The sequence below is a fragment of the Drosophila bipectinata genome, chromosome 3L (assembly GCF_030179905.1).
Source record: "Drosophila bipectinata strain 14024-0381.07 chromosome 3L, DbipHiC1v2, whole genome shotgun sequence".
NCBI lineage: Eukaryota > Metazoa > Arthropoda > Insecta > Diptera > Drosophilidae > Drosophila > Drosophila bipectinata.
Window position 1 is genome coordinate 3,945,719 of NC_091738.1, and position 24,890 is coordinate 3,970,608.

General features: G+C 43.0%; 3 protein-coding genes across 3 annotated transcripts in view; all 3 read right to left on the bottom strand.

Annotated features, from left to right (window-relative positions):
- Positions 1–673: 673 nt before the first annotated feature.
- LOC108127575 (putative uncharacterized protein DDB_G0291608) lies at positions 674–2,505 on the bottom strand. The gene has a single exon (XM_017244706.3). It carries the CDS (start codon positions 2,418–2,420, stop codon positions 999–1,001), a length of 1,422 nt encoding a protein of 473 aa, XP_017100195.2. The 5' UTR covers positions 2,421–2,505; the 3' UTR covers positions 674–998.
- Positions 2,506–9,466: 6,961 nt separating this feature from the next.
- Positions 9,467–11,268, bottom strand: LOC108127568 (probable 4-coumarate--CoA ligase 1). Its single transcript, XM_017244697.2, has 3 exons — positions 11,068–11,268; positions 10,497–11,008; positions 9,467–10,433 (listed from the first exon to the last, which is right to left on the bottom strand). The coding sequence occupies exons 1-3, from the start codon at positions 11,266–11,268 to the stop codon at positions 9,467–9,469; spliced, it is 1,680 nt and encodes a 559-aa protein (XP_017100186.2).
- Positions 11,269–17,947: 6,679 nt separating this feature from the next.
- Positions 17,948–24,890, bottom strand: part of Usp47 (ubiquitin specific protease 47) — a 120,277-nt gene continuing 113,334 nt past the window's right edge. Inside the window, exon 11 of the mRNA XM_070280205.1 lies at positions 17,948–17,958. The gene's annotated coding sequence lies outside the window, so the exon portion shown is untranslated. The remainder of the gene's footprint in view (positions 17,959–24,890) is intronic.

The following is a 24,890-nucleotide window of genomic DNA, read 5'->3' on the forward strand; positions in this document are numbered from 1 at the left end:
TTTTTGTTGTCTGCAACTAATTGGTGCATGTGCGACTTGTGCACTCGGGATTCTCAGCTCCGCTGCCCTAACAAGTTGAACATATTCTATGCTCTGGATGCAGGGCGTATGTTAGTCCTGCCGGCGAGCATGTGTCCGCGGAAATCTGGTGGTTTTTTAAAGCCTGGGAACCTATGTTTCTGGTCCTCAAATGGGGTGGTGGTCTGTTGGACTCTCAAGATGTACATATGTTGCCAAAAATGTTGAGTCCTTTGAATTTTATGTAATTGTATTAGAAAGATTATGGAAGAAAGGATATTAAAGTCACGATGGAAACTCATAGATCTAATCTTCACTTTTAAAGTCTTAAAAAAAATTAAGAAGAAAAGTGAAATATTAGAAACATGTTTTTACATCTGGATCTGTAGTTGTACCTTTTCTTAATATAGTATATTAAAAAAGATGAATGTGCATATTATATCTAATAAGAACTCATATAATATGTATTTTCATCTCCTAAGAAAATATTCTGAATAGGAGGTCCGATTGGTTCCGACTCTAGAAACCATTGATGTCATGATCTATTAAATTTCACAAAACCCCCATAACCATAATAACCTCCCTTTAGTAAAATCATTTAAAACCATTTAGTATTGGCATAACAATTAGATTTTTATTGAAACATCCAGCCGCACATTGAATGCTATAATTAGCAGATCTGCAACTTAACTATAATACTTTACAATGATTAGAATCGTTACCCTCTCTCTTCCATAGAGGTCCAGATATTGCGATTATGAGTTACGATTAATTGAGATCCAGTTACAATATTTAAGATACAAATTGCACTACATTTAAGGCTAAGGGAAAAGTAAATCGGAACGGGAGGAAACTAAAATTAATATCACAATCGAAAACGGGCATTACGGACTAGGCCAACTTAAACCATTTGGGGGAGGAAAGGGTGCTTGGTGGGGGGCAGGTCCTTAGGCCTAAAAGTATCCGAAGAAATGCTTGGATCATTTCGGCATGCCACCCATACGGCGTCCTGGCGGTGTGGACCCTCCACCCACCACATTGATGATCTCGTTGTCGGCGGCTGCGGAGGAGTTAGTGTCCTCCAGCTGAGGCTGGTGATCGCTGGCCTTGTCCTGGTGAGCGGTCATGTGCCGGGTGAGATGGTGCCGCTCGCGGAAGGTCTCCTGGCAAACTGGGCAACGCAGCTTCTCCTCACGCTTGCGGCGATTGGGGTCGCAGGCCACCTCGCTTTTGTGGTGCGATCGCATGTGGTAGACCAGGTCGCTGGTCATCCGGAAGCTGATGTTGCACTTGGCGCACACGTTCTGGGCCGTCAGGGTGAAGGTGGAGGCCAGGGTTGGGGGAATCAAAGTGGACAGGATGGCGGCGGCAGCTGGATTCTGAAGTGGCTGGGCCACGGCGAAGGGATGCGGTGGCGGAGCGAATCCCGGGTAGGCGGCATGCAGAAATTCCGGCGTTGGACCAGCTGGCGGTGAAGAAGGATTTCCAGGTCCTCCGACATTTCCTCCGGGAGCTCCGACGTTGGGATTGGCGGCAGGACGTGTGTACAGGAGCTGCTGCTTCAATCGCTGTTGTGCCTGGAGAGCCTGCATGGGATTGACGGCCTGGAAAGCTCCGTTGAACTGATACTCCGGCCGAAAGTTGTGATAGACAATGGGATTGGCGGATGGCGGCTGTTGGGGCTGCTGCTGGCCGCCACTATTCGTCCTAGGCGGTGGGGTGACTAGCGGTGGACTCATCGAGTGGCAGCTGAGCTGGTCGGGACTTAGGGGCGGAGCACCCACGTCCACGGGTGACTCCAGACGCGATGTGGTCGACGGCGACGAGGATGCGGTGGAGAGCGACGAGGAGGCCACCTTGGTGAAGGCGCTCCGCATCGGTGGCGGCGGCGAGGCATTGGCCTGGGCCTCTGGAGAATCCACCAGGGGAATGATGACGCTGGGATCATCATAGACCCTGGGAGAGCGAATACTGAGCTGTGGGTAGCGATTCCTGGCCTCCAGCAGGCTAATATACTCCAAGGCAGCCGGTGATGGTGGCTGGGAGGTGACACCTCCTCTGGGGGATAAGTCCGTGGGATAGTGATTCAACTGCTGTTGCTGCTGCTGCTGGAGGTGATGGTGCTGCAGTGCCTCCTGGAGACGGGCCTGTTTCTCGGCCTGCTTCTGCTTGATCCTTTCGTCGGGCATCATGAGGAAGGCCACATCGAAGGATCTCTTCAAGGTGGTCTTGCCGCCAGGTGGCGATGTGGGTGTCTCATTGTTATTATTGGCTGCCATTTGATTTTGCTGCTGTTGTTGTGGCGAGGATGTGGTGATCCTCAGCTCGGCATGCTGTGGTGGCGTGGAGCGACGCTGGCCAGGATTCGCATGCGGCGGCAGGCTATCCATCAACAGATTCATTTTTGGCAACACTTTTCGACTTTAACTTCTTGGCTTATAGCACTATTGGCAAGTAAGTACTCCGGATCCGTGCGTTTCGAAATTCCAGTTTCGACTGCTGGCCGCCCGCAATCTGTTCCTCTTTAAGTACCCAACAGCACCACCATCAGTCGCCGCAGCACAACCACCGCCACCACCGCTACCACCTCGGCCGCAGTCCAGTTGGAATTCTCACAGCCTCATATTGTCCCATTCAAATTGGGAATGCCACTCTCTGCGGCCCATCTGTCCTGATTCTGTTCGGAGTCTGTTTGGATTCAGGTCCTGCAGAGAGCGCTACTAGTCACCACCCTTATGTCCTGCTGCTCGCTCGCTCTCTCTCTCTCCCTGCCTCTCTAGAGTGTCCTTTTTCTCGCTCTCCGGGGGGTCCATCTGCTTTCGCAGTTGGCAAACATATTCTGTGGTTTTATTGTGCGAGTCCTGGCCAGGACGAGTCCTGGTTGGCTGGCATCCCCGGCCAGGCAGGCTTATGAGAATGGCATGGTTTTTGCACAGTGGGTTGGAAGACATTATTTTATAAATATTTGTATGGTTTGAAGGTTTTTGTTTTCTTTGTAGATATTTTAAATTTTTAGAAACAATGAGAGAAACGTTTTTTTTTTAAATAAGAAAAGTTTCAGAATATGATTCTAGTTTTAATCATTTAAAAGTAGGATAAGAAATTAAAATAAGCAAGTCTTTCATTTTTATTATAACAGTTCTATAGGACTATTTTTAGCATGTGTTTGAAGAAGTGGATTTTAGAACTTTTAAGAACCATTAATAACATATTATATTATATAAGGAAAATTAGGGTATTAAATGTAATATTTGTACTATAAAATATTCCTAGTATTTTCTAAAATTAAAATTATTTTATTATTCTTATTTATCCTTCAAAAAAGTATATAACTTTCTCGAAACCCGAACCACTATCCATTTTTTTTTGAACCGAAAACAGTTTCGAAAATAGGCGGTGCTTGATCCTGGCACTCTCTCCCTCGTTGTCTCTCGCTCTCACCCCAAAACAAATGGCTGGCTCTCGCTCTATATGTCCTGCCAGGCATTGCGCTCCCTTTCTCGCATGTCAGCTATCTCTTTCTCCGTTGATGTCCTTGTTGCAAGTGTTTCCGAACAGGTTGTTTTTGTCGATTTTTTAGCAGCGCCACCGAGATTGTGTGAATATGTGGCCATGTTTTGTGTTGCTGGCTGGAATTTTGAGTATATGCTGCGCGTAGCGTTTACATATTGCAAGGAACATACACACAAGGACATACAGGATACCCTTCTCCCTCCCTCCAGCTTTGTAGGGGCGCCGACTGTTGAGCGCCGAAAGATTTCAACGAACTGAAATATTTATTTGTCAGTTAAGTTCCCCTCTATGTGGAAGGACTCCTCCCCGGCCCCGAGCTATGGAGTTCCAAATATATGAATGTGGATGCAACAATAACAAATTGTGCAATGTTTTCCGGTTGCTCTCCCTCTCTCTGTTGATTTTTTTTTTGGCTAGACCCTAGTGTCCTGGCAGACAGGATGCGAGGATGTGACCATGGCCAGGACAAAATATGTGTCTGTTATGGTCAGTCGGGAGCCCAGGTCCATTTTATTTAAATTTCGATTCTTTTGTTGCATTTCTGCAGGGGGTTTTCTGCAGCGCCAATTTAATGTTTGCATATTTTCAGGTGCTAATTGCTCCACTTGCCATATGAATTGCATTTTTAATTAATATTTATTGCACTCTCATGGTCGATCTCTCTCTGTTGCACTTGCAGGACGGTTTAAGGACTATAATTCGAATGGCCGCCATGTTTTCTGTCGACGAAATTAATATTAAACACATGATTGCCTTCGACCTGGGTCATTTCATTAAAAATATTGTTTAGTTTATATATAATTAATTGCCTATCGAACCAGTCGAGCTGAAGTTATAAGCTGATGGGATTTGAGGTTGATTTGTTATGAAAGGAGTCTAATAATAAAAGAGGTTTTTTAACTATCGAGGAAAATAAGTCAACATCTCATTATATTATTATTTTTATATAATTTCTTAAATATCAACCTATTTATCCTTCAAGTATTATAACTAATTATCCTTAATTCTCATTCCCCCACTCTGATTCCCACATATGCGACACGTGACAGCCATTCAAGTCAAGTGAAAATTCGCAGCACATTTTTGGCCAATTGCTGTAAATATTTCCTTTGTATTTTGGCCCAAAATCTGAGATATACAAATCGAGCACAAAATTTCCAATAGTCCTATCTCCCCCTGCCGATCTCTCTATAATGTCCTTGTCCCAACTAAAAGATTTCCGCCTGTCATGGCGGGGTGGAAGTTTAGGTGGGTTGTTGCTTGTTTTGGTGTGTCGATACATCAAAATGCCAAGTGACAAAGTGATTTGCCATTTCCCCGGGCCCTCAGACAAAGCGCAAAAAGGCGTGAAATTGCCTTTGTGTGATTAAGTCAAAAAAAGGGAGGAGGCGGATGATAAAACCCGGGCTGCTCCTTCAAGCAAATTAAAAACTAAGATCACAATCTTCCCACTAAAGCTTAGACTGGGTAGCTACGTGCTCCTTATGGCTGCCTCTTTTGGCTTTCTTGGCTTTAATTATCCGCGGCAAGATAGCGAATTGTAAATGCTAATTGCTTCAAGTTTGGCCAGGATTCCGGCTTCGTTCCGGAGACAGCAGACACCTTTTCCGTAGAGATTGTGCCGGAGTGGTTGTTGATGTTAATGCGCCGACTGTCTTCCACAAACTTTCTGGTTTGTGTAGTGTTCTCTCCGGAAGGAAACAGATTCTAACTGACTTTGGTTTGTAAACTTTATCAGGGATAGGGTTAAGTACTTTTGTTTTCTTAGAGAAGAATTTCAAACTAAATAGGATTAAATATCTAGATAGAAATATATATCTGATTAGGTTTTATTTTATAAATACAATCGGATTAGGTACTGTTTTAATGAGAGGACTTTCTTATCGTCGTTTGGAATAAATTCCTCTTTTTTTAGATTTTTCTGTCCAGATTGCTGCATCATGCACTTGCCACCACCATTTCGATTTGGATTCTGGGCTTGGAGTGTCCCTGGAGTGCCTGGAGTAAACTAGAACTCGAGTTCCGGATCCAATCAAGTGCTTTTCGCGCATTAAATAAAAATTCGAATTGGATTTCACGTGAGTTTTCTGAACGAACTAGGGCGAGATCCTAATTCCATGAGGGTTGTACGTAGGTCTGATTATGGAGAGCAGCTATCCTGGATATCTGGAGTATTTGGAGGGTTGTTAGCCGCCCTGTTGCTGTTTGTTTAAATACCGAGAATAACATGTGGTTTTTTCAAAGCATATGGCAAGGACTTTGTCACTATTAAGGAGCCGTCTGTCCTCCAGCATTGGCAGTGGCAGCGGCATCGGCATTGGCATCATCCTTCAGCTGGCAAATCCTCCAATTAGACTGTCATTCATTTAAACGGATTAAAAATGCGCGAATGAGGGTCGCACTTTTTGGGCTAACAAGGCCCGAGGGCCAGCTAGATGGTGGTGGATCTGTGGTTGCCTCCGGTTAGTCTTAGTCGGATTAGAAGTCTTGTTTTGGTTACCAAATCGGCTGATGACGTTGTCGATTTTCGAATCAGTATCCTGGATTCAGGCTGCTCGGTGCGTTCAGTCCAATCAGCCCGAGACGCACATTTGCTCGCAATCAAGCCACAAAACAATTTCTGCTGTCATATGCAAAATGCCAACAATGCAGGCTATATCCTGCCATCCTGGCATCCTGGCACCTGGCCTGGTGGGTGGTTTTCACAGGGCGTGTGGGTGGTGCGATGGCAGCAGACTTTATCTAAAATGCTTACGCTTGAGAAGGCTCTCAATCGAATGCCGCATAAATATTTATGTGCCGCCCGACGTGGCAATATTTTCTCCACCGAACAAAACTCGAAAATCGTAAACCCAGTCACAGAAACCGAGCTTGCAACAGTTGCCAAGTGTTGGACTGTGTTTTGGGATAACCATAATGTCAAGAGCTCTTCAAGTGGGCCAGGAACAGGAATCGGAACTTCCACTTTGAGGTACTTTGACTTTCTGAAGGGTTCACGGGCTTACTATACAAAGGAGGTTAAAGATTAGGGTTTATTTTGGTTTAAAATACCTAAAAACTAGACCCTATATATCTTAAAAACCTTCGTCACTTGCAAAAATATTCAAAAGAAAAGGAACTTGCAACATTTGTTGGATTTCTCCTTGTCCTGTCGAGTGGCGGATGTGCAGCGTATGCTCATCGAAGCTGCACAAATGAAGCGACCACCAAGTCACCACCAGACGACACCGTCATTACCACCAGTTGCCAACCCCGGCAGGACTCCGGGACTCTGGATGCTGCACTCACACCCCTCATCCCCGTCGAGTGACCCGCATTTAAAGTTGCTCAATACGTTTTCTGGTGCCATAAATTGTGACCCTGCCTCGGAACCTGTTCCATTGTCTCTGCCTCTGATTTCGAGTCTCCGTCCCAACTGACGGGGCGGAATTGAAATCCGCTTGCGAAATCAGATCTAATCAGGCCGGAATGCAGGGCAGGCAGAGTTCCGATTGCAAGGACGGATTGGAGTCCAACTGTGCCCGGGACAGAGTCTTGGTGAATAAATGATGAAAACTACCCTTTAATAAAGTGTGGACTCGCCCTCCGCTTTTAGTGTTTTCCCGAGCAACAAAAACATACTCGTATAGCCGGGCAAACATCTGTGCGATTTTGTCAATGGTAACAACAAGGACACTCCGAAATCAGCGATCCCCTCGCCCCCTCTCGGCATTTAAAAAGTGTTTAGTTTATGGTCCATTGATGGCTTTGTTAACTTGCCGAATACAGTGCACTCCTCATGAATTCCCAACCCCGAACCTGCCGGGCACACCTTACGTTTTTCGACGTTTACGATCTGTCCGGGGCGGATGGAGGATGGAGGTGGAGGAAGGTCCTTCGCTACACCCTGCGGCCCGTCTGCCTTTAATTATGCTGAAAACCACAAAATGCTGTTAGTGCTGCATTTTTCGATTCCAATTTGGAATAAAGAAGAAAATGCTGACATATGCGTATAAAAATGCGCGACGCCGCGGGATTCTAGTTGGGGGGTTTTCTCTTCCAGTTTCAAGTTCCCAGTACATAGTTCCCCTGGGTGCCTTTCGCTCTTTGACTCTCTGATTGGAACTGGTGCTCTGTGAGATAACATCCCATAGTGTTACCCATATCCCTCCCAGTTCCTCCACCATTTAACCCGACAGACTGACAAGTGAGTCGTAGATCTAATGTGGCATCAGCATATGCTGTTCCCTTCGGCAACAAAAACCATCCAACCGTTCTTCGATCAGTTGCGGTTTTTCGAAAATTCCCAATTGACTTTATTTAAGATAGATCTGTATTTTGGATTTTAGAAAAAGGAGAGATGGCTCTGTATTTGATAAGAAATTTAATGATGTTGGAGGGCATTGAGGGAGAGTTATAATGATATAGATAAGATAATGAATAACATTAGCATAAAAGATCTATAGACACTTTTATAACCTTTTTAAATTCCCTGAAGAGTTTTTACTATAAACTTGAACCTTGTATCTAATACCATCTAATAGTTTTAATAAAATAGATAAAACAGTCAATATTAGCATAATAGGTCTTTAGACCTTTTTTATAAGCCCTTTTTTCTTCAGTGAATTAAATCCATGTATCTATAGCTACCTTATAGAAAAGATTGTTAATAATATCACTGTTATAAATATATAACCCCTTTTCATAAGGGGTTTATTTTCTATTTTTCTATTCCCTGAAGAATTTTTATCAATATATGTAAACCTTGTATCTAAAATTACTTTATAGTTTTTTTAATATGGATAAGATAGTGTTATATATTAGCATAATAGATCTATAGACCCTTCTCATAAGCCTACTTTTTTTGTATTCCCTGAAGAGTGTTTATCAATCAATTGAAATCTTGAATCTTATACCCCCATAAACCCCCAAATCAATTGAAAATTTTTGTGGTTCGAGTGCTCATTGAATTTTCATAACATTAGTTTCTTCGACTGCCAATCCGGCTGCATTATCATATGTAATGATGTCGTTACGCTGATTTCGTTTGCCTCCTCCAGAAGTTCAAACACCTCGAACAAATATTTTACTTTGCTCCGCTCTTGATTTTCAAAATCGAATCTTGAATTAATCATCCGGAATAAATTTACTCTACATTTCCCCACAAAGTCTACCTTAAATTGAAAATAATTGAAAAAGAAAAAGTTCAAGAAGGAAAAGTATAAATGATAACCATTTTTTTTGGCACTCTGTCTCTGATTGCTAATTGAATTAAAATTGCAATTTCATTTGGGATTCGAAGACTCTGGCATATAAATAATATTCCATTTAATTCGAATACGAAACCAAAATTGAATGCGAAAAACGACGAAAATTTATGACATCCAGCCAAGATTTACGGAGAGAGTTCAATAACTTTTGCAGGGTGGATTAGAGCATTTATATTCGATTGTCATGGAAATTTATGAGCTTAGTTCCCATTGTTGTCATTGTGTTGTTCGAGGCCGCTTTTCCAGCTTTGTGCAGATTTTTGCAACATTAGCGCCGCATTATGGCCAGTGTTGCCTCCATTACCCAGGATTCATCCATATGTGCATTCCAAATACTGACATACAGAAAATCCTTCGACTCGTTCTCGGATGTGCAAATGTTTATTCCGCAAATGGACTTTGCCAATTACACTAAATGAGTTTTAAAACTGGGTCACACTTTTCAATTGGGTGCTAAGTGGTCTGGTTGGTGGTTTTCGCATTACATATGTGAGAATTTTAATAGTCCTTCGAGGTCCTCCAGGGAGGGTGGATTGTGGTTAGTTGGGGATTCTTATCAAACTCTAATTTATTTTGGAAAAGACTTCAGGGTCTTGTCTAAACCCCATAAGATATCTACGGTCATGTTTTCCTTATTTTGTTTATTTATTAAATCATTCTTAATACTAAAAAATCCATCTCTAAAATCACTTATCCTCCATGGTGTTGGTAGCCTTCAAGAAGTGTGCCTTAGTGGCCCTTCGGTTGGTTTTTCCATTGGCACTTCTCATGAGATCCTCCACAATCAGAGCTCCTCCGTTTAGTTGCTTGTACTTGGCTTCGATGCGCCTCTCCACAAAGTCTACCACATCCTGGGCCGTTAGGGAGCTTCCTTCTTTAAGGAGCACCGAGGCGGCGGCTTCGTCTCCATTTTCCGCCCTGAAGATGCCAAAGACACAGGCCTCCACCACATCCGGAATCTCGGCAATGACCTTCTCAATGTCACTGGGATAGTACATGTGGTTCTGGTACTTCAACATGTCCTTGATGCGATCCACAATGAAGATATAGCCATCCTGATCCAGATAGCCCAGATCCCCAGTGTGTAGCCACTGCTCGGCATCCCTTACGGTGGCGGACTCTTCGGGATTGCCGTAATATCCTGACCAGTGCTGACCATTATACACGCAGAGTTCCCCCACCTCGTTGGGACCTCGAAGGCTACCATCCTTGCCGAGGACTTTCACCTGGACTCCCGACAAAGGACGTCCCACGGAGTTCGGCTTCCAGTCATAGTTGAAGTTAATACCAATGCTGGCATTAAGCTCTGTGATTCCGTATCCAAAGTGCAGGATATTCTTGCCGATTCGTTGGCGGATGCGTTGCTGCACGTCCAGGGAGCAGTTGGCACCACCGTAGAAGAAGTACTTCAGACTGGAGAGGTCGGCGGACTCGAACTCCTTGCTGTTGCCCAGCTTGGCGGCATGTGGCGAGCTGGCAAAGAACAATGCCACCTTGTACTTTTCAATCAGGTGGCTCACAAAACCCGGATCGAACTCATTATCCGCCACGATACTTGTGGTGCTGAAGGCTCCGGCCATCAGAATCATGATAAGGCCGGAGATCCAGTCCAAAGTGCTATAAGTATACTGGACAGTAGAGCTGGCGATTTTCCTATTTTTAAATAATAATAAATGATTAATTAGGATAAGATATAGAGGCAACTATAATGCTTACACATCGGTGGGAATGATCAGATGGGAGTTGCTGATGGTCACTGCCTTGGGGGTGCCTGTGGTCCCCGATGAGCACAAAATGGCCAGGGTCTGGTCATTTCCCTGCTCCAAGCGAGTGGGCTGGAAGTTATTTTCTATGGGGGTCTCCAGAATAGTTTGGATAGGAATAGATCCTGGCTGGTGGTTCCGCAAGGTGACGATTTTCACGTCCAAACCCACAGTAGCCTTCTTAACTTTCTCGTACTCATCGCCATCACAGAAGACGATCTTTGGGCGGGTCAGGCCGTATAGCTTTTCGATGGTCACCAGTTCATAGGATTTGTGCAAACAGTGGACTTGAGTGCCATTAAAGAAGCATCCATAGGCCACAGCCGCCATGTGGGTGGTGTGCCTGGCCATAAGCCCCACGATATCGTGTTGTCCTATATTTTCACTTCGCAAGTAGCTGGCTACCCGCATGGCATTTAGTTGCAATTCCCTGCGCGTCAAAACTGTTCCTTCAGTGGCCGAGATCTTTGGGGCACATAGACTTGTTAGCTTTCTATTATTCTGATCTATTATTTCTGACTTACCTGAGCAATAAGATCTGGATTGCGTTCCATTTCCTTGAAGATTAGCTCCCCGATAGATAGATCTTTTCCAAATCGGTGCTGCATTGGAGCTCCACTCCAGATCTTGAGTTCAGCATTGTAGTTGCTTTTTAAGGTTACTGACTTTTGAGGGCTGGCAGGATCCTGAACCGCCTGGGTCTTGCTTGTTAGCTGCTGAACCATCTTGACTGAAATAATGCTATTGGTGGCTATTGCCCTCCTTTTATAGGTCAGTCTTTTATGGTATCCTTCGCGCCTTATCGCTCTTTCAACTGTCGAAATGTTATCATCGATTTTGCAATTGCTATTTTGTTGATTGATTATTTTCACTGGAATTAAAAAGTACTCAAAAATTAAATACAAAATATCAATCTGACAAAGAAATTGCGCAAGAAATTAGATGACTTGATGGCGCAATCCCCAAAGGTGTTGGCTTATCGATTGAAAGTGTTATGTCTTGTAGACTACAATGTTGCAAGTCTATGATTAATCTTTTATTTGCCCCTAATCCCCATAAATCCAATCAAATCCGAAATCCATTGACTTGGAGAATACCATTCGAGCTGTAGAAGCATTCTTTATCAATAAGCACTGTTGTTTACAAAGAAAGTTTATCGTTATTTTTGGATCCTCTATTAATTGGTATCATAAACACTATAAATGGAAGTACCTTGACATTTTTTGACATTCATTTAGATAAATTTTATTACCTCATAAATAATAATTGGATCAACTTTTCAGCAATTTTGGCGATAGTTCATATCTTGGATTCCGATTCGAAATAAATTGTACTATTCATACTTGTATCAGTTAAGCAATTTAGTATATATTCGCACCTCAATTTTCCCTTGCAGAAAATTCAAATCAATCATATTTCGATAAAAGTTCTCAAAAATTTACAAGAATTGTTCTCTCAATTTTTGAATATTTGTGACAGAAAAATTGGCATAGCTCGTCAATATATAAAATCCTATTATGTGATACTCTGTGTGTTAAAAATAGTGAAGATATTCACAAAAGTGTATCAATTCTTGTTTGATTTTGGCCAAGCTAAACATTTGCTCAAATTTTTTAAGTTTTGTGATAGAAAAATGTGTATTACTCCGGTAAAAACTTTTCTGTGGGCCCTATAGGGGAAAACCCCATTTTCAAGGGATCCCATCACGAAAAATGGACAAAAAAACTAAAAAATATTTTGTCGCAGGATTTTGATGCAGAATGGTGGAGAATCCATCTAGAAATCGTTTAAGGTATTCCGCTTGAGAATCGGATGAGAATTGGGGAAGATATAGCAATCCCTGTGGACCCCATAGGGGGAAAATCCCATTTTCAAGGGGTCCCTTCACGAAAAATGGACGAAAAATCTAAAAAATATTTTGTCTCTGGATTTTGATGCAAAATGATGGAGAATCGATATAGAAATCGTTTAAGGTACTCCGCTTGAGAATCGGATGAGAATTGGGAAAGATATAGCCATCCCTGTGGGCTCTATAGGAGAAAACCCATTTTCAAGGGATCCCCTCACGAAAAATGGACAAAAAATCAAAAAAATATTTTGTCTCGGGATTTTGATGCAGAATGGTGGAGAATCGATATAGAAATCGTTTAAGGTACTCCGCTTGAGAATCGGATGAGAATTGGGAAAGATATAGCCATCCCTGTGGGCTCTATAGGGGAAAACCCCATTTTCAAGGGATCCCATCACGAAAAATGGACAAAAAAACTAAAAAATATTTTGTCGCAGGATTTTGATGCAGAATGGTGGAGAATCGATATAGAAATCGTTTAAGGTACTCCGCTTGAGAATCGGATGAGAATTGGGAAAGATATAGCCATCCCTGTGGGCTCTATAGGGGAAAACCCCATTTTCAAGGGATCCCATCACGAAAAATGGACAAAAAAACTAAAAAATATTTTGTCGCAGGATTTTGATGCAGAATGGTGGAGAATCGATATAGAAATCGTTTAAGGTACTCCGCTTGAGAATCGGATGAGAATTGGGAAAGATATAGCCATCCCTGTGGGCTCTATAGGGGAAAACCCCATTTTCAAGGGATCCCATCACGAAAAATGGACAAAAAAACTAAAAAATATTTTGTCGCAGGATTTTGATGCAGAATGGTGGAGAATCCATCTAGAAATCGTTTAAGGTATTCCGCTTGAGAATCGGATGAGAATTGGGGAAGATATAGCAATCCCTGTGGACCCCATAGGGGGAAAACCCCATTTTCAAGGGGTCCCTTCACGAAAAATGGACGAAAAATCTAAAAAATATTTTGTCTCTGGATTTTGATGCAAAATGATGGAGAATCGATTTAGAAATCGTTTAAGGTACTCCGCTTGAGAATCGGATGAGAATTGGGAAAGATATAGCCATCCCTGTGGGCTCTATAGGAGAAAACCCATTTTCAAGGGATCCCATCACGAAAAATGGACAAAAAAACTAAAAAATATTTTGTCGCAGGATTTTGATGCAAAATGATGGAGAATCGATATAGAAATCGTTTAAGGTACTCCGCTTGAGAATCGGATGAGAATTGGGAAAGATATAGCCATCCCTGTGGGCTCTATAGGAGAAAACCCATTTTCAAGGGATCCCATCACGAAAAATGGACAAAAAAACTAAAAAATATTTTGTCGCAGGATTTTGATGCAGAATGGTGGAGAAGCAAACTAGAAATCGTTTAAGGTATTCCGCTTGAGAATCGGATGAGAATTGGGGAAGATATAGCAATCCCTGTGGACCCTATAGGGGGAAAACCCCATTTTCAAGGGGTCCCTTCACGAAAAATGGACGAAAAATCTAAAAAATATTTTGTCTCTGGATTTTGATGCAAAATGATGGAGAATCGATATAGAAATCGTTTAAGGTACTCCGCTTGAGAATCGGATGAGAATTGGGAAAGATATAGCCATCCCTGTGGACCCTATAGGGGAAAACCCTCTAAGAGAATGCCAACTTCTACAGTCGCATTATTTTAACTGCTTTATCATCTTTCGTTTTTGTTTCCAAAACAAAGTTTGTATTGACCCGTTATCGGTTGATATCATAAATATTATTTTTAGAATGTGTACAAATTTTGTGCCCATTCAAGTTTTGGAGAAATTCCAATGACACAGTAATATTACTCGCGATAACGTATAACACCCAATCAAATTCAAATTTAGATCGACTTCTGGACTACTTCCGTGATAACTCTTATCTTTGGTCCCCCTTTTCAATGAACTCTACTATTTGTACTACTACTATTTGTATTTATTTTAGTTGAGATTAATTGCCAAGACTGATAACCTTCTTAATAAATTCAGGGCCATAACAAAATACTCAAAAACGTATCGAATCCTTGACAGTTCCACCACCACCCCCAGCCGACCAACAGGATTATTATAATGCGCATCAGTCGCAAGGAGAGAGGATTATGAATAAACCAAGGAAACAAGTGGATTAAGGGGTTGCCCAGTCAGACTGGGGGAATTATTTCTGTTAGCGTTTTGGCTTTTGCGTTTATGATTATGATCACACTCGAAGGACACTCGTCCTTTATTTCTCATCCGCCCAGCAAGAGAAAGTAATAAGTAAAATGTGTTTTTCGGACTTGTCGTTAAACATTGATTTCAGCTGGGCAATGGGTGGTGGGTGGCTTATGGTGGGTGGTATTTAACACCCCCTTTTCAAGTCGACAACATTTGTCATAAGGCCAAGGAGACAGCAGTCTCAACAGTTGTTGGCGATTATCATTTTGACAGTTGCTTCTCGCTATTCGGGTTTGTTTTTGTTTCAGTTCCCTTGGCTGCGTTTTTTTGGACGCCCCTTGATTTATGCATTTTTAAGCGGTTCACTTATTGTTTCTGCGCACAAATATGCCCCTATCTGGGTATCTCGAAGATACTGGATAGTCGGTGAGTGAGGCGATGTCCTTGCGGCGCGTAATTTGTTGATTTATTGCAGGCATCTTCATTAAGCGATGCTCTTCCGGTTCCGGTTTTGGGGAAACAACATAATTCGCTTACCGTTGCAGCGTTCATTATCGTTATCCTTTCTCGGTATTGTCCTTAGCCTCGTTTGTCATGCTCGATGCGTCTGCTTAAGTTTTCGCACGCTCCAACGCTTCAGCATCCTTGGCGTTTCACCAAACATACCACCCACCGCCTACAGCCCACCGCCCACTGCCCACTGTTCACTACTCACCCCCCTCTCCATCCCGCCGTGGCTGTGAAAATTGAATTGAAAACGTGCTGAAGCGTTAAATGCCCTTGTGTCAACTGGAGAAATGCCTGTCTGTCTGTCAGTCGGACTCTCAGCCTTCGTCCTGCGTCCTGGTTCGTGGGTCGTGTGTCCTGTGTGTGTGGCGACATATGAGAATCTGTAACCTCAGCACATGCTGGTTTAACTCTGCCCCAAATTCTGGCCCGGCCAAGTGGCAAGCAGGAGGAGTGGCATAATTAATTCCAAATTGCATTTCCAAAAGGTCGTGGTAAGTTTTCCTCGGCTTAGAGGGATTTTCTGAAAATCTGTTCCTAGAGTTAGAATTAGAAAGACTTAGAGTAAGTTTCATTTTTAGTTTCTTTTTTTTAGCTACTAAGCTTTTAATCGGAGCTATTAAGTAAATAAATCTAAAGTAGATTCCTTTTTTTGAAAAGTCCGCTCAATAGTAGTTCTTTCCGTCACGAAACTCTTACGTTTCGTAACGTTTAGCTGCTTCTACCCAACAACAGATGGCGCTAACTTCATATAGAATGAGATAGAAACCTTGTAATATACGTGTATGATTCCCAGAAGCCATGTAGAGCACAGTTATTAGTGTTGGCAGCAAACGGTAGGTGGCGCTATTAAAAAACGTAAGAATAACGTCGTTATTGCCGTTTTTGATATGATATATATATTCTTGATCTATATCGGTCAAAATTTATAAAAAAATAGGTCCTTATGATGTCCCATCTAATCAAAGTTTTGTATTTATTTATAAGATGATTTTAAGTTACGTTGCAAATAATAATATATTAAAAAGTTTAAAAAAAAAATTCATTTCACTTTATGTTAAATTCTGAGATTCCCTAGCCAAAATATGAAGTAATTTTAAAATAATAATAATTTTAAATATAATATTTAAAAAAATGAGTTTGAAAAATACCAGCTACTTAACTTAAAAGTAAACCTAATATCTACAAACCTTCTTTAAAAAAGAGAAACCCACAATAATTAAATCATCCTCTCCGAAACAATAAAACCATTACCGAGTATCCTGCCCCATAAATGAACAGATATCCTTCTCGGATAGGAGCCAACCTCGGGAAATTATGTATACGCCCCGGCATGTCAACGTGCCTTTATGGCCATTTCTGTGTTTATGTTACTGGCGGCAAGCGAGAGATGTCGCCGTTTGGATGGCAGGACGAGAATAAGTTTCAGGACGAGATACCAGGACTGGGGCGAGGAGCAAGGAGCGAGGCGACAGGAAACAAATAGACAAAATGCAAACTTTATTTTTAGTAGTTTTTGGCGCCGCGATTCCTGTAACCCGATGTCGGCAACAAATGCAGTTATCCTTGCCGCTGACGATGATTATCCCGCCGATGATGATGATTATGGGGATGTTGCTGGAAATATTGTATCCTTTTCGCAGGCTCTTGGCTCTTTGGCTAAAAAGAATGGTATGGCTTAAATGGAAATGTCTTGGCAAAATATTTGCATCCGCTTCAAAGGACAAATTTGCGTATTTATTGAAAAAAGGACATATTGAAATTGTCCCTCATACCGCCCTATCCTTTTTTTTTAAATTGAATTTCCAGTCGAGTTTGTGGTGCAATTAAAGCGGATTTAGCTTTTTTTATGGCATGTCCTCAAAAACGCAGTAAATGCGCTTGGCCAGCAGCCAGCTAGGCGGCGATGTCCTTTGGCAGGACATTAGACACCGGACACTGGTCACTGCGCCATGACCGTCGCTCCTTATTTTGCGTTTATATACGAGCATTTCAAATGCCTGTCAACGGCTCCCAGAATAGATTGCATTGTCTGCCAGATGCCAAGGATGGATGCCACAGAATGTCCTGTGGCGAGGTGCGTGGGTTCCTGTCTTCTTGGTATTTTTGTCATTGAGTTCAGTGACTTGGAAAATTATAAGATTTTATATGCAAGTTACATAGACATATTTTAAATAATAATATATGAATTATTGATGTTTAATCAAGTGTATAAAAGAAGGGTTTATTATCCTTCAGATAGAAGTTATTCAAGGATATAAAGGTAGGTTTTTATGTTCTAAAGGACTAAATTCTCGAGTTTCTAGTAGATTCCTATCCCTACCAAGTTTGACAAATAATCTCCATGTCCATATTTCTAATGAGATCATAAGCCTTTAACCCGAACCATGTCAGCGAGGGCAGCCTCTCCTCCACCCATCGCCCATCCCAGCCATACCATCAAGTGGGCGTGGCTGGGCGGGCCATAAACAACCTCTCACGGCCTCTGCCAGAGTCCAGTCCAGTCCAGTCCTCAGTTTCCAGTTGCCATTTCCCAGTAAACAACGATCCGCGGCTAATCGCCCAGTCAACTACTGGAAGGAGCCAAAGCTGAAGCCGAGAACCCAGACAGGCCAAAAGAAGCTGAAGATGCCGCCGGAGTTGGCTGATGATGATGATGATGGCCATGGCCAAAAACAAAGTCAGAGGTTAAGCACGTGCGCATCACTGTGGTCATCCTGGTCGGTTGATTCCTTGGGATTCCTTTTGCCTAACCACCACTGGCCACTGGCCACTGACGACCCCCCCGTCCTCCCTCACATTGCTTTACGAGGCTGCCCCTCTCGTTTGTTAGCCGGCTTTTGGCCAATTATAACCTTGGCCTGCTGCCGCCATATCTCACATTTTTTAGTACGTGGCCGGGTCGGCGGCAATGATGATCATTTCTTTTGCCGGACTCTGTCTGTCTTTCGGCCTGGTCTGCTTTAGCCAGCATCAGACCTGGCAGGTCTGCCCTGGCCCCGGTCTGGCCTGCCCTGGCCTGGCCTGGCCTGGCGCTTGGCTAAAATTTATAAACGCGCACAACGAACACCTCGCCACACGTTGGGGCGTCTCTCGGCTTGGATCTTCCCCCGAATTCTGCACTCCTCCTCCTGCTCTCTCAACTCAACGACCTGGTAATTTATGATTAATGTTGGGCAGTCGCTGTCGTCGAAGATGTTGCAGTTGTTGTTATTTTGGTTATTGTTATTGCTGTTGCGGGGGAAAAAGTCCAGAGTGTACCATTTTTGGCCAACAAATATGAAGAGAAAAAAAAGATAAACCCTCCTGTTGTGTCTTTTATTGCGATTTGGCAATTGGCAGGCCAAGAAAGGTACATTTTTTAATAAAAGAAATAAGCCATGTTTTCAAGGCAAGTCTTTAAATTAGAAAACTTACATCCTTCTTAAAAGTGGGTATTATTAAATATTAAATACTTAGGTATGCGTTTTATTTTTTAACTTTATTTTCCATTTTATTTTACTTGAATCCTAAAATATTTTTGTAAAAACCTTTTCTTCCAGTGCCTTTCTGTGGGGGAGGGCGCCAGGAGTTTCTGCCCAGAAGTGAACTCATGTCAACGCTTCGCTGAACTCACCGGGAATTTCATTTGTATACATTTATTTTTTTTTTCTTACTTAATTTTATTATATTGTTTTTTTTTGTTTCTTACGTATTTTGGCTTTGAAACTGTATGGGGTGGCTTGGCTAAAAAATGCACTTCCTGCTGGCGGTCAAGTCGGCACTGGAGGAGCTTAATTAAAGAGCACCGGCGCTCATTTGACTGGGCCCGAAAGGCTTCCTGGAAATCAAAGAAACAAACTCGCTAAATATTTCAGTTAACGCTTTGGTGGTCTTGGCCTATAATTTGCTGCTCTTGCTGGTTGCTGCTGTGGCTGGTTGCTGCTGGGATAGGCAACGGAACGCATCTGACGATGAGACTGACGGGTTTTGTATAAACAAGTCCAAGTCTCAGCTCTCAATCATAAATGAATCATGCGCAAATTATATGGCCAAGACTCTGCTTGGACGACTCGGCTTGGAGGCTTGAGGGCTGGACAGCTGGCAGGACACGCAGCCTGGCGCTGCTTAATAAACAATCATCAGCAACAACAACAGCAATAATAACAATAACATTCGAGATGAGGATCAAGATGAAGATGAGAGATGTGCGATGAGGTGTGGAAGGAGATGGAGGGGCCAGAATCACGCCAACGCCAACCTCATCTTCTTCATCGTCGTCGTCGTCGTCGTCCATGTGATAATGATGATTTCACAACCAATTAAGCGTTGAAAGCCAAACACCGCCAGCAGAAATTTGAGGTTAATCCTTTAGCTGCTGCAATTTTCGGGCTGGCCGGGCAGCCGCCTCCTCTTCTCTTCTTCTGCCAGCGAAACGTGAGCAGAAGGCGGCAACACCAACAGGAACAGTAACACCAACAGCAACACACTAGCCATACTTAAGCAACACCAGAGCAACATCTCTACAGCGATGAAGATCTGAGATGGCGATGGAGATGGCGTTGATGCAGGCGGCTTCAATCAGCGCTCTTGGTCACACACTTGGCGGTAACAACAACAAAAGCAATCACACTGAACACTGGGTCAAAAGTAAAAGGTTTTGGTAACAAAAATATGATTTAAGGTCAAAAACCCTGGGTTTTGTTTATAAATATATTTGCTATTTTTTCATGAAATATTGAACCAAATTTTTCCTTTTCAGAGGATATTAAGTACTTAAAAGTAATAGGACACCTTTTTTAATTTAAAAATTATTATATTCAACTTTTCTAGTTATTATTTAGTATTTTAAAACATCAGTAAGCTATAAATAACCTCCCAAGATAATATTTAACTAATAAAGACGGTAGTCCAAGTAGGTGACGAGTGCTTAGAACTCAAGAAGAAGGAATCATTATGGAAAAAAATACTTGTATTTTATTAAAAATATATCTATTAGAGTATTTTCATTTATATTTCATAATGTATAATATTCGAATAAGAGCCAAATGATTTAATACTCCTTTGACAAACAACCTTCTAAAGAAAATAGGTCCCTAAATTACTCATACGCCATGTTGGAAAATAATCTATAAATGTTTTTCATTTCAAATTATAGTATTTAAATTCTATATAGAAATACATAATATAGGGATATCTCTGAAAGAACTATTCAAGACCTGCATGTCTAATATAATAAATATAATTATCTATATAATAATAAAGACAACCTACATATATTACTCATACGCCTAGTTAGAGCCAAACTAATCACATATATTGCTAATTACAATCATAAAACATGTCTATAATATATGTAAATATGAAATAAAATCCATGAGACCAATGTGCAACGTCTGCGGCGTCTGTCGGCTTGTTAAGTGGAGTGGTATTGTTGTTGCCGCCGAATGTTGAATGTTGAATGTTGAACGTTGAACGCTAAAGTTTTGTCGGGTCGGCAAACGCCACGGGAAATTATGGTGGCCAAACTTCCCAGACCGCAACTAATTTAACCAAAGTGCGAATTGGAGGAGTTGGCTGCATTTGTGCTCGGATTCGTACTCGGATTCGGACTTGGACTCGGAACTGGGACTTGGACTGGGATTCGCTGCTGGAGCTGATGTTGAGCCGAAAGCGAATCGAAATGGCCAGACAAACCGAAAACAGACCGCAACAAAGCCGCCGCAGTTGAAAGCCTGAAAACGAGGATGAGTTCCGAGGATGGGGGAATGGGATATACTATATGGGGGGTATGGGGGTTATAGAGTGGTTATGGAACCTGGGACCTAAAACTGACGTCGCTTGTTAGGAGGGCCTGTGAGAATTATGAGCGTCTGTTGAGGCTTCCAAGCTGCGAATTTGTGAAGCGTGATGAGCGCATGGCTGTTGGCACATCTATGGGTATCCCAGCTGGGCAGCTCAGGCCAAGCCAGACCAGACCAGACCAGGCTTCACTGTACAATGTGCAACACGCGATCTTGACGATCAGCCAGGGAGCACTTGAAATTAACTCATAAAATATACATTATCATAGCTAAACCCGCGACTCTGACTGTGACTGCTGTCGAGCGGACTGTTTCATGTCTGAGTCTGGTCTGGGACTGTGTCTGGTTTTGTTACTACTTTCAGATTGGGAACTAGGAGCAGGGACCATAGAGCTTGAGAGCTCTCTGGAGGTTGTCGTGTTCTAGTCTACCTTTTTGGCGCTTTCGTGTGGCACCTGTCGCTGATTGGCCCGGCAGCGATCATCATCATCAGAAGTTGCAATTTCAGTTTTGCGGCAGTTGCTGAAGTCACAGAGCAGTCTCAGCAGTCGCCTGGCCAATTGCCTTAACAGATTTGTGTGCAATTAGCCAGGCAGTCGCCATGGGAGCACCTCCACACATCCACACATCCGCACCTCTCGGGAAACAAGGCACTCTCGGCCACAAATGACACGCCGGCCCAGTGCAGTCGAGCATAATGGCAAATAAAGATCGGCCAGGCCGATAGTTCAGCCAGGCGGTGTCCATAAACTAGCCACTGATTTTTAACGCCCCAAAAAAAAAAATGAAAGGGGGAAATGAGAGTGCCACAAGGGATCTGTTTTAATATTTTTAAGCCAACAGGGTATAAAAATATTATAAACTCAGCAATCCAATCATTTAAAATATAGTGTGGGAATTTAACTGGCACCGCTTTCATTGTCCCTTGGCTCATCCTTTCCCCTTGGTACCTAGTCCTAGTCCTATGTCTCCCTTGGTGTAGCGCACTTATGCACAATTATGGCTTTATTGTCTAAACTTGGTCACATCTACTTAAAGCCATTCTCGGCGGCGGCATCCAATCCGTAGAGCGTTGCATTTTCGGTTTGGCTTTGGCCTTTAATGCGCCGCCGCCATCGCCGCCTTCGCAGCTCCTTCGTCCTCCGCCTGGGGCTCCTTCTGGCCAATCTACTAACTTGGCCCTTTGCAATTCGTCTGTCTGTGTTGGCTTCATTGTTTTCTTGGCGGCCCTTCGTCATCGTCAGGAGTCTTACTTTCAAACACAAAGAGAAAAGAAAGGATATCACAATTAAGGAGTTTTATTTTTAATCTGAGAAATAAATATGTTTGAGAGGAAATATATCTAAGAAATATAAAAGATTAAATATAAAGTTGAACCTTAAAGCCATAATATTTATCTCTGTGTTTCTGTTTCCCAACTTGCAACTTTCAGCTCACCTTAGTGGCAACTGCGACTCTCAGACTCCCAGACTCAAAGACTTCCACTCCCGGACGAATTAACTTGTTTTGGTATAAACGGCGGCTATTTTGTAAGTTCATAAAGGATAAATTGCCAATTTTGGGATTTGAACTGGCCAACGTTTTGCGTGTCTGTGTCTGGCTCCTGCCACTGCTCCTACTCCTGGCCCTCCTACTCCCCTCCACCGATCATACCCCATACCCATTCCCATATGCAGCCCATTCGTCGGTGCTATATTGAGTTTTCAATCTTTTGTTGACTTGATGTGGCCACCGATCGACTGACTCCGCATCGACTATCCATATCTTTGCGTGGAGTCTTCAGGGAAAACTGGCAGCCAACCTTGAGTTGCTTATTTAAGGCAGTTCGTCAATTTCTGCCCATTCTGTCTGACTTCAGCTCCCAGCTCCCAGCTCGCAGCTCTGGTGCTCCGACTCCGAGTCCAAGTCTGGGTCTGACTCTGAATCCGAATCCAAAGTGGAGAGACAATGGCCAGGCCAAAAGCTGAAAAGTTAAAAAGCCAAGCAAAATACTAGCCACTGTGGCGGGCCAGGCTGTCCGTCCATCCGTCCGTCTGTCCGCTGGTCCGTCTCTCTGTCCGGGTCTGTGGCGGCGCAAAATGAAACAAAACCAATTAAAAATGTTTCGTTGCACCCAAAAACGAAGATCATCGGCCCAGGGGCAGGGTGTAGGGGTATGAGGGCAAAAAGGAAGAGTTTACGATACACTGAGAATAATTAAAGAGGATTTTTGTTGGCTTTTTGTAGGAGAAGCTTCTGTGGGAAAACTCTTCTTTATAAACAAAAATTATGGAATGAAACTAAAAGTAATCTTGTTTTTAAAGTAATATTTTAAAGTTGATTACTAATAAATTTTTACTAAAATAATTCTAAAGAAAGTAATATTTTTGGGATATGTTTAGGTTAGTTTTTTATATATTATGTACATTTGAAAACTTTTGTAAATATTTTTATAAAATAAAGAAATAATTGGAGTAACTAGACAACTAACCAACCTATTTAGCAATTTAATAACCCCTTTAAAGAAACATGTTTTTTCTTTAAAGAAACTCTCATAAAGAAATAAAACATTATATTTCTATTTTCAAGATAAGCTTGCTTAAAATATTTGTAAGTTATATTCCCTTTTTAAGTTTTTCTTTTAATCTGAATAACTATTTTGTATATTCTTTCTATTCAAAGAAATTATTTCAAATTCTTAAATATAGTCAAATTTTTTTGCAGTGCCTGGTTGTTATTGCGACTGTGACTGTTGCAACTGCGCTGGTGGCACTGCCAGAGGAGGAGGTGGAGTTGGAGTAGCCTCTTCCTCGGCCTGTGAGCGCCACTGGGTGAGTTCTACTTGTTGCTGCCACCGCACTGTTGCTTCTCAAGCTGCTGCTGTTGATTGTCTTGCAGATATGCAAGCGCAGTGGGCAGTATAAGGGGGTGGCCGAGGCGGCCTGATGGGGCATGGGAGGCATAGGAGGTATTGGAGGCTTCGGGGAGGCTTGGGCGCAACGCCGGCGCACTACCTACACGGTGGCAGGCTAACAAAAAGCGACAACAACTACATTTTTTGGTCTCGGCCAGCAAAAACACAGCCACACACACACGCAGCCGTGTACTTGGGGATATAAGATACATTCTTCTGGGTCTCAGGTCTTCATTTTTAATGAAATTCTTAACAAGGCGCACAAAATGCAGCGAAGTCGGCAGTCCAACTAACTAACCAAATCGCAGTCGCAGCAAGTTAACTGAAGTGACCGACCAGCCTGCCGGCCTGCCTCTTTTTGGGGCAACTTGGCGCGGGGGATTGGGAGTGGGAGGTGGAGCTGAAGCTGGAGATGGAGCTGGAGATGGAGCTGTAGCTGAAGCTGAAGATGGAGCTGCAATTGGGTCCGCAACGCGCATCCATGAGAAGGCGACCGCACACCGCGATTTTAGCCAACACAGCCGCTGCCACTGCCGCCGTCGTCCACGCCGCCCTCCCCCGCCCCATCCTGCCACCGCCCCTGCCCCTGCTCTCATTGGAATTCATTAAAAATTCACCAGGCTACGGAGCAGGGTATATGTTTCTGTGTTTGTGCCCAAAAAGCCGGTTAAAAGCCCAAGCCCAGTATCCCAAGAACGAACCAAACCGAAAAAAAATAAATAAATATAAAAAAAAAAACATTGTGCTTGGAATGAGAGCAGCTCGAAAAATTTACGAAATTAGTTCACAAGCTGACAACGTGGGGGGAGGGGGAGGGCAGGCACTGCCGGGGCACAGCGAGCCGAGGGGGGCATGGAGTCTTAGTTGGAGGCCCCAGAGCATACCAGCGCCACTTTAATTTAGTCATCAGGTGATTTTTCGCGAGCTTCAAGTGAAATCTTTAACGTGACGTTGGAGATTGTTATGTGATCATGGTCGGGATCTCCACTCGACTCCGCCAAGGAGCAGGTGGCTAGGGGCTGGGGAGGGGACAACGGGAGAGGTGGACACTGGGAGGACACCGGGACAGCAGCGCATGTGTGGGCAATTGGACTGGACCTGCCTGCATGCTGCGACTTCCTCTGATTTGCCTCTGGGATCGAAGGAAA